Source organism: Drosophila novamexicana, unplaced genomic scaffold, assembly GCF_003285875.2.
Source record: "Drosophila novamexicana strain 15010-1031.04,08,12 unplaced genomic scaffold, DnovRS2.1 tig00000008-arrow-pilon, whole genome shotgun sequence".
Taxonomy (NCBI): domain Eukaryota; kingdom Metazoa; phylum Arthropoda; class Insecta; order Diptera; family Drosophilidae; genus Drosophila; species Drosophila novamexicana.
The window spans coordinates 6636313-6646345 of record NW_020824765.1 but is presented as its reverse complement, the minus strand read 5'-3'; the positions used below and the strand labels follow the sequence as shown (position 1 = coordinate 6646345).

Here is a 10033-nt window from a genome sequence, read left to right as displayed (position 1 = left end):
TCGGTTTTGATCGGAACTGTTTTGAACCCGAACATTCAATTTAAATACAAAAATAGCCAAAAGAAGAATGTGGTTTGGGCCTAAAAATAAAAAGGGAAGCGAGGGAAGCTTCACGGACCGAACCTAAAGGCTGGAAGCTAGTTGGAACCCTGAACTTTGGCATAATTAAAACAGAGAGTTAAGAACAAACCTAATCCAAAAACAAAAGGTGTTTCATGTTCGTGCTTTAAGTATTTGTCACGCGCTTATCTCTATCAACACATAGCCAGGGGCACGTTCCTAAGTGAGCACCCCACAGAGCACAGACAGACACCCACCCAACCTTTGCATAGCTCTCAACAAGTTTATGCACTGCATTTTCATCTATTTTGCAAGTGATTCCTGGCCCAAAATGTAGCAAACATTTAGTCGGTCCATCAGTTAGTCAGTCCGTCAGTCAGTCAGTCAGTCAGTGTTGGGAATTCGTCAGTCTTTCCATGCCTCTGTTAGTGCGGCTTCTAATTAAGTGCGTGCCTGCCCACGCTTATAAATATGAACTCCTTTGGCAGCTCCTTGTGCCCGACATGTATGGACGCACACAAACAAACAAACATACAGAAACACAGAAACACAGAAACACACACACACACACACATGCTTATGGTTAGCCCGGTTACATCAAGTTCGTGGAATATTTAAATATATACATATATATAAATTTTGCAGTCTCGTGTGCAATTGCACAATTAATTTGGCCAAGTGGAATGGCTGACAAATAACACAATCTGCACATGTGCAGCAAATTAAATTGGAATTGAAACATGCCTGCCAGGACATTGTCTTGGCGCACAACACAATTCTAATTGGAATTCCGTCAAGCTGTTAATGAGCTTATAATGAATTAAAGCGCTATGTTGCCAAGTCAAGTCAAAATTATATTAATTGAAAAAGTTCATTTCATCAACTTGTTAAATGTGCGCTGCAAGCACTTTTCAACTTTTATGAAAAACTATGGGAAATTATAAATGGCGAGAAAAAGTGCCACGCACTTCACATTTCACTTTTCATACATTTTAATTACAATTAAATTTAATTAATTTTTTTTGCAACGCATTTATTTATATTCACTTTAAAATATAACTGAAAACTTGTTAAGCTTGTAGAAAAAAATTAAATAGCAATATATGATATTAAGTTTTCACTTATAAGTAACAACAATAGCGTGTATATAAATAATATTTAAATATGCGTTTAGTTTAGTAAGTTATCAACTATTTTTGGGTTCATTTTCTAAGCATATATTTTGAGCGTATACATTAATATGAAATGTGTTTAAACAATGTTTTCGAGATATGTGAATCCAATTCAATACAGAATATAATAACAATATTTAATTAATATATTCTGTAGAGATAAAATAGATGAGATATTTGGCTATTGAGTCGCATTTCAAAAATTTCCCTTTTTCATTTTGGTTATTGTGTTTTCAATTTCAATTCCAATTTCTATGGCATATTAAAATTAATTCGTACTTGTGCTTTAACTTATTTTTAAAGAAGTGAGCTTAAACATAACTTATATATGTAGGTATATAGCAAGCATATGGCTTAGTTGAGTTAATTACAAGCCTATGACTATTAAGTTATAAACGTTCTACAAATGGCAAACAGTTTAAAATTAATTGGGATTATTCTCTGGCTCTCTGCTGCATTGTGCTGAAAACTTCTTAAGCAACTAATTTTGTGTGCATTCATTTCTATAAGAGACCAACTCCAACTAAATCATTATAAATATTATAGGACACTGGACTGTAGACACATCTAGCTTAGCTATTCTTAGCTATTTAAATATATACAAATTCTGTGCCAACTTAAATATCATACAAAAACGCTTACGTACTATAGCCTAATGTTGTTTTTTAATTAACGTATTCCTAAGCTTAAGTTGTAAGTAGTTGTTCTGCTTCTTCTTGTTGTAAGTATTGTAAAGTTTCCTTTTTAAGGCACTGTATGTACATTATGTACACCTGACTGAACTTGAACTTAGGCTAGTTATCTACGTGGATGGCGGCGGCTTGCCGTGCACACGAAAGCGATATAGACACGTATAATCCGGCTGGCCATGATTCGTCTCGATGCGCAGCTCGACAATCTCAAAGGGGCGCTTGATGTCCACATTTTGTACGGCAAAGAATTGCAGCGAGGCGTTGTTGTCTTGATATTCATACTCACCAAACAGCACGGGTTCCTGATCCTTTTCATGTTCCAGGCCCTGCAAGTAATTTGTATAATAACTATATGCTTAAGGGCTTTCGATTTTCAGTAGCTCACCCAAACGGTAAAGTTGCGCGGCGCTGAGTCAATGCGTCCCGTGGGCGACAGACTCTTCGATATGTGCTCCAGCGTAAAGCCCGTGACATAGACCAAAGAGTTTAGTTTCAGCACTGCGTATGAATAAGAAGTTGCAAGTAATTTCCGTGTTCTACAATATTTACCTACCCAGAAATCCGGGAAAGCCCTGAAAGGCCCAGCACTCGCCGGGCTGCACATTGGGCGATATGGCCACCCTGGGCGTATTGCTGGGATACCACAGCGGTATTCCAAAGACTGAGATTTGCGCCGATTTGGTTTGATAGCTTTCCGTGCAACGCGTGGAAAGTATTTGTCCGCCAGCCGACTCCAAGGCAAAGTCGACAAGACCCGTTTTGTCCGCATCATAAATGGCCAGCACGGCCTTCACTATGCTGCGCACATCGTCCTCGTGCATGTGCGCCTTTGTCACCTGGCTGCTCTCATTGTGCTTGGCCTCCACGACCAGCAATATTTCGCGCTTGAGCCGCTCGCTTATGTCGCTCATCAGCACAAGGCTGGAGCGTTCAATCTCTGCGCGTATGTTGTTGTTGGTTTTCTCGTTCAGCTGCAGCAGCTGCTGCTCTAGATAATCCTTGGCCACAAACATGCTGCGCACCCAATTCTGCAGATCCACATCATTCAGCTTGCCGCCCGCCGTCTGCTTGAAGCCCAGGATCTCCACCAGCGTCAGCTTCACCTGCTTGTTGAGCAGCGCAAACTGTGAATCGTTCAGCGCCGCCAGCTTGCTCTCGATTTCTGCCAGCAGGCCACTAAAGCGTTGATCCTGGGCCAACTCGTGCTGCTGCATGCGTGCCAGCAAATCGTCCTGCGTGAGCTTCAGGCTGCTTATGGACTGCTGCAGATCTGCGTTCTCCATTTGCTTGTCCGACAGCGCCAGCTTGATGAAGGCTATTTCTCTGTTTAGCTGATCGATTTGCTGCTCCGCAACGGCCTGACCAGAACCCTCACCCGGCTCCTGTTGCTGCAGCGCCAGATTTATGCGTGCATCCACAAATTCTGCCAGCTCATGTGCGCCCAGCAGACGATTGAGCAGCGCCGTCAAGTCAATGCGCTCCAGCAGCAGCGTATAATGTGTCTCCTCCAGCTTGAACTCCGCCTTGATCAAGCGCGTCAACTCCTCCAGCTGCGCATGGCTGAACTTTGCCTGCTCTGCATGCCATTCGCCGGACTGTTGCAGCTGCAGCTTCAGGCGCAATGCCAAATCCGCCAGCTGCTGCTCGCTGAGCTGTGACCTTTGCTCTGCAAATTGTTGCAGATTCTCGCGCATGAGTTGAACTATAATTTGGATTTGCTGCGGCGACAGCTGCTGCTGCAGCTGCTTCTCTTGCTGCTGCAGCTTCAGCTCTACCAGCTGCTGCACATAGCTGTTGACATGATTCAGTATATTCTCATATTCCTCTGGCGTTAGCGACTTTTGTATGCCCTGCCGCGCCTGCTCCACTTGCAGCTTGATGCTGGCGGCCTCCTCTTGCTGCTGTGCCTGTGGCCACAGTGACTTGAGCGCAACTCCAGTCTGCGACAGTTGTCCACGCAGCCTTCCGAATAGTGTCAGAGGCAGCGGCAGCAACGTCTCCACGCGCTGCACATGCTCCAAACGCCGCTCCGACGGCAGCTGCAGCCAGGCTGTAAGGAAAAACAAACTTTAGTTGGGCATTCGGGAAATGGGGGGAGACACAACAGACTTATATCCTTCTACATTTGCAACTTTCTTTTGTTTTTTTTTTTTTTTTTTTTTTTAGCTTAGGTCAAGGAAACTATTCAATGGGGAATTTTGGGGCGACGCCAATGAGCACAAATGCAGAAGGATAGAGTTCTGTTCGTTGGAATATTGTTCAATTGATCGTTTTGGTTTATTTATGAATTTTACTTACCATTTCAGCTCGCAATCGCGTCGCATAGTTCAATAAAATGGCAAATAAAACATGCTATTTACTTAATTTGTTTGTTCTTAGTTTTTGTACTGTATTTCATAAATGTTTATGAAATTGTTTGCATTTATTATAAATTTATAGCTTTTATAGACAAACAATGAAAGGATTAAAATTTAAACGTTGTTTGACAACAAAAATAGGCTTAAAACGTTGCACAAAATTACAATTTGGGCTAATAGAAACAGCTGAGACTTGAATTGTGCAATTATTAACTCAAAAATTAATAAATACACAAGTTGAACTTTTTGCAATTGTTTATACGAGACCCAAAAGCAAAGTCGACAACAAACAATGAATGATATTTTTTTTTTGTTTTTTAATTATTAACTTTATGCACAATTTGAACAGCGTAGCGAGTTCTCTCTTTCTCTCTCTCTCTCTCTATCCTTCTCCATATTGCGTCATTTAGTTGGGTGAGGGGGTTTGGGGAGTGGGATTGGGAGTATCATGTGTGTGTATGTGTATGTGTGTGTGTGTATAGGTGGGGCGTTTAAATTTTAACAAAATGACAAAAAATTATATATATAGGTTGGCATGAAAATAGAATATGTAACGTGAACTGAACGAAATGTAAACGAGGAAATGCCAAACAAATGCTTGAATTTGTACTTGAATAGATCTTGGTTTTAGATTAAAGATAAACAAAACTTTAGATAAACAGCTGCTGCAGCAGCTCATGGCCGAAACGATAGCAAAATTGCTGAAAGCATTCTTTAAACACGCTCATAATAGACCGCATCGCTGTTGGCCTGAAACTGAAACAACTGACGGCCCCTGTTGGCCACATTCTGGCCGATAGTTTTCAAATAAACCAGATAATCATCGGCCCAGTCACGCACGCGCACCGCCTGCTCAACAGCCTGGGAGCGCAGCGTTTCATACTGGGCCGCATTCAAATAGGCCCCAACATCAATTTTCGGCATTTCGGGTAGTGTGAATGTGTTAAGAGTTAGGGATTTGGGCGGGAAACTTTCATTGGGATGTAGATAATAGAACAGACCTGTAAAGTTGAAAGTTGCAATTAGCCGAATATATACGTAAATATGTATGCTACAGTTAAATATCTCAACTAATCTAATGCTGGCATGGATACTTGATAGTCTAACGAAAAGACGTGAATATTTTGTTTAGGCAAAGTTGTTTAAATCAGTATTTATTGCTAGTTTCTATATTTTTCAGAATAATTTCAAGCATTCAAATTTTTGAAAAACTATCAAGTACCATTCTAACTGCGTGTGTGATGTTTTTTTTTAATTATTTAAAGATTTAATCAAATAAACTATCAACTGTAATTTAGCTTTAATTAAAAATAAAAGAGCGTATACTGGAATGACACTGCGTTTACATATAATTTGTAGACAAATATATATTCTGAATATTGTACATATGTATTTATATTTGTTTATATATTTAAATGTTTTTTTATTTTTCTATTTTTGTATATTTTTACATACCCTAAAATCTAGCATGTGTCATTCCAGCTTACTTATTTATAGCCAAAGCTGTAATGATGCTTGCCAATTCTTAGCTAACAATCACGCAGATTTGTTAGGCAGCTTTGCTATATTATTAGACATCAACATTTATATATTGCAATCTACTGGCAAGTGTCATTCCGGTATTTTGTAAAATATCTGAACGTGCCTATGAAAATGTTCATAGAAATTATGCACACATTTTCCATATCAATAACAACAGCAGCAACTGGCAACTGGCAAATGGCTGCTGACGTCAGACGCTGTCAACGACCAGAGTCGACCAGTTTTATTAATACACCCAGCAGAAAGGTGAACTATATGCATGTGGCGTTAGTTGTAGGCACGATTCAAGGTGAGCATTTGGCTGCCGCTCAATGTCAAGGCGTGCACGTTCAAATGTTTTACATAAAATACATTTATTTAAATATTGTCATCTATTTGCACTTACCCGTTAGCAGCAAGAGGGGCAGCAGTATGAGCAGAAAGAGCAGAAAACGCTTCTTCGACTTGTTATCAATGCTGCTGGATCTGAGCAGCCACGTGTCCAGGCTGAGCACCGAGGCAATGGCTATGTAGACATGGCGCATCAGGCTCAACAGGCTGCCAACTATGAGTCCATGCTGCTGCTGTTGACTCTGCTGCTGCTGCCTGGCATAGTAATTATGATAGGCACTCGTCTCTGTTTGCGAAATGCTTGTAATCCGCGTCCACATGCTGCTCATGCTACTGACAATGACGCTGATGAAGCGCAAGAGCCACCAGCTCTGTTTCTGCTGGTGGATAAAATTTATATTGTCCAGTTCATCGCCAGAGTCGTAATTCAAGCGCGTGTAATTCGACTGATAGCGCCGGCGTATGAACTCCTCTTGGGCTGGATTGCGATTGACCATGATATCGACGCGTTCATTATGATTCTCCAGACTGCGACGCGACATATTCGGCATGGCCACAATGCCTGGAGCCAGCTGGCGTCTATGCGGCGACAGCTCCGAGTAGGTATAATCCGTTTTGGGTGTTTTGCTGCGAAACATAATTCAATTAGTTGGCTTACTTTTGGCATAAAGGCGTACAAATAGCACTGGGAGCTGGGCTGACAACCGAAGAGTCAAGCGAAACCGACTGACAGCTATTTCAAGGCAACTGAGATGTATTAACTCAGCTGCTCCGAGTGCAATTCGGCAGCTACTTACTTCCAGTACTCGCCCGCATCTCTGTACTCAATATAGGCCAAATGATCATCGCTTAAATTGGCATGGGAGTTGCCATTGGAGCGTCCGCGGGTGCTGCGCTCCTTCTGCTGCTGCTGCAGCTCCTGTGTGGTATTCAGCACATTTTGTGTCGACTCCAATTGACTGCGCGGCGTGGAGGTGACAGCGGTCAGGCTGTTCAGGGCATTGCCCAGTCGCTTGCTGGTGCTGGTGAACATGGTGGTCACCGTGGATGTGCTGCCCGTTGCCTTGCGATTGGCCTCTGACATCGCATCATCGCTCGAATAGTCAGAGACTAGTTGGTTAAATGCCTTTGAGCGCGTGGCTTTATTGTTGCGGTTGCTGCTGCTGCTTCTGGTGGTGGTTGTGTGAGACTCGACCACGTGCTCCTCCACAATGGTTCTGTAAATATGTAAACAAGTTAGTAACGCTAGCGGAAACTGTATAGATAAAATAAACTACAGACCAGCATAATAAAGGCAAAATGTGAATCAAAACAAACTAGAAAATATGCTCATAAATGTTTTACAAATAAAAACGAGCCTGACCTTCAGCAACAAAAACAAAAAACGAGCAAACGGCTTTTCGTTTATTTTACTTTTTTCTATAGTTTTTTTTTTTTTTTTTTTTTGGCTATAAGCGACAACATGAAAACGAAGCTCTCAGGGCCAAATTGCCTCCGCCTCTTGCCTGATGTCGTCATCAACGAAACGGCGCGGCAAAGCAGCAGACGGCGTCAATTCATTAAGCATAAGCAAGCTACAAAGCGCACGTTAGATTCAATTCGCGCGCCAAAAAGAAATCATATTTAAAGCAACACGCGACAGCGCACCCTGTATAGCAGCTCGTCGACGATTTGAACTCAAACAAACAAATTGGCATCAGATCTGAGCGGGCATAGTTGATGATATCTTTAGGAAATGAGTCACTCCCGCGAAACAAACACAAGTGACTGTGACTGCTGGCAAGAGTAAATGATGTCATCGCTTTTTTTATTAAGTTAAAATTCTGTTTTGGCTTAAATATTTCTGCGTGCATATTAATTAATAATTAGTGCTATTTAATGCATAATATTTGATTACACTGCAATACAGTGTTGCCACTTGTTTTTTATACATAAGACTGAGTCACTGTTACTTGCCAGATAGTCACAGTGACAGCTGGCGCATCTCTTGTGTGTTAAGTATTTCAGTTGTATATTTGGAAATTAAAATTTCGCGCCGAGTGTGAATAACTAGCAGATGACGTCATGGTCACAAAAACGCACACATGCACACGCATTCATGCTGACCATGTGTCGTGAGTTGTGTTTGTAGTTGTGTGCTCAATGTTTATGACGAGCTTTTGTTTAGTTCTATTGCCAAAGTAACGATTTGTTTTTGTTGTTGCTTGGGCAACTCTCAAACTCTCTTCAATTAGGTGGCATGTTTAACTGATAAGCAGCATATTTTTGAATTGGTTTTCATTTTGGTTTATGTTTAGATACGCTCTCAAGTGTACTTACTGTACATTCGGGGGCTGAGACGGCTTCTGCTTCTTGTGATGCACATGCCCCTCCTCGCCCGCATGCTCACAATTCTCATGATCGCAGCTGGAGCGCAAGAATGGCGTCTTGGAGCGCGAACGCCGGCGCGTCTCTATCTGGTATAGTTGGTCGCTCATGGCCTGCTTAAAAAGTTTAACTGCAAACGAAAAGAATAAACAATTAATGTTTGTGGGGGGGAAATAAATAAAGGCCGACCATTTTGTCTGTGTATATGTGTACGGTTTGTTTATGTGTGCGTGTACCTGTATGTGTGTGTGTGTGACGGGCGTGGGTTGTTTACAATGTGGATTTCATTTCACAACGAGAAGGGGGGGGGGGGGGGGGCAAATGGGCATTACAATTAGTAATGAAACAAGGTCTGACGAAACATCGAACACACTTATGCGCACGCATATATATGTAAGTGCGCGCGTGTGTGTGTGTGTGTGTGTGTGTGTGTGTGTGTGTGTGTGTGTGTGTGTGTGTGTGTGTGTGTGTGTGTGTGTGTGTGTGTGTGTGTGTGTGTGTGTGTGTGTGTGTGTGTGTGTGTGTGTGTGTGTAGATAGCTCAGTTTCTTTTACGCTCGAGTGCTCAACAAATCGGGCTGTTGGTCGAAAACATTAACATTACAAAATTATGCAATGCGTGTGGAAATGAGCGCAGTTTCTTGAGATTTAATTAGATTGCAATGGGAGCGCAGCGTGCGCCTAAAAATACATAGACAGGCAGCTGCAACGGTAGCAGCATTTAGCACGCATTGCCGGGTGGGCCTTGCAAAAAGTCAGCAAAGCGCAGACGAAGCACCACAATTCACATTAGGGGCACTCAATGTGAGCATAAACAAAAAAGTAACTAGCCAACGGCGAGGCCACGCCATAAACAAACACAGATATTTGGTGGTGTTAATCAATAAAATGCGCCGCGACGCCCTTTCGCAAAAGGCATACACACTTCTACTCTTTATGTTTTGGTGAAATGCGTGAAAATCCAAACAAGTTTTCCGACCCGCAACTGCGTCAGCAAACGCCGCGTCGTTTTTTATTGTAGCGTGCCAAAAGAAAATATGGCGCACACACACAGGTGCACTCGTATAAAATATTATATACACTTACATTTCACACATTCAAGTTTAGCACAAGAATTCAGTTTTTATTTAATGTGCTTTTGCACAATTTGTTTTTGATTGTCGGTCGCGACGTTTTATAAATAGATATGCGCACCGAACAAATACACGTCTAACTCTACCGACAGAAAAATTACGAATGACTCGATAAGTCGCAGTGTACGACATATATACGATATATCGATACATTTTAGGAGCGACGTGACAGCTACGTTATTTGGGCAAGCAGTTCATACTTGACAGTAGATTTAAGTGTGACCGATACATCGTTCTGAATACTCGATATATCGACACGAAATTACATAGCAGTAAATTCGATACGATACTCGGGAATGTTCCGTGCAAAAACGCGCGAATGTTCCTTGTTACTTTTTTGGTACCCATTCCCTATGTCATGGGAAATACATTAATGTAAAC

The 10033-nt window shown here is 41.8% G+C and overlaps 1 protein-coding gene across 2 annotated transcripts; it reads right to left on the bottom strand.

Moving 5' to 3' along the window:
* Positions 1–1124: 1124 nt before the first annotated feature.
* On the bottom strand, positions 1125–9739 carry LOC115771249. Of its 2 annotated transcripts, XM_030716853.1 has the most exons (7): positions 9606–9739; positions 8473–8650; positions 6951–7370; positions 6209–6780; positions 2478–3974; positions 2310–2422; positions 1125–2250 (listed from the first exon to the last, which is right to left on the bottom strand). In XM_030716853.1, exons 2-7 carry the CDS (start codon positions 8628–8630, stop codon positions 2035–2037), a joined length of 2976 nt encoding a protein of 991 aa, XP_030572713.1. In that variant the 5' UTR covers positions 8631–8650; positions 9606–9739; the 3' UTR covers positions 1125–2034. The 2 variants fall into 2 exon arrangements, with proteins under 2 accessions (XP_030572713.1, XP_030572723.1); XM_030716863.1 differs by lacking the exons at positions 1125–2250; positions 2310–2422; positions 2478–3974 and adding an exon at positions 4223–5282.
* Positions 9740–10033: the final 294 nt, after the last annotated feature.

Coding starts and splice junctions, on each gene's coding strand:
- LOC115771249 (XM_030716853.1), bottom strand. CDS start 8,630: ATGAGCGACCAACTATACCAGATAGAGACGCGCCGGCGTTCGCGCTCC. Junction 7,371..8,472: donor TCTCAGCCCCCGAATGTACA/GTAAGTACACTT, acceptor ACATATTTACAG/AACCATTGTGGAGGAGCACG. Junction 2,251..2,309: donor CGCGCAACTTTACCGTTTGG/GTGAGCTACTGA, acceptor AATTACTTGCAG/GGCCTGGAACATGAAAAGGA.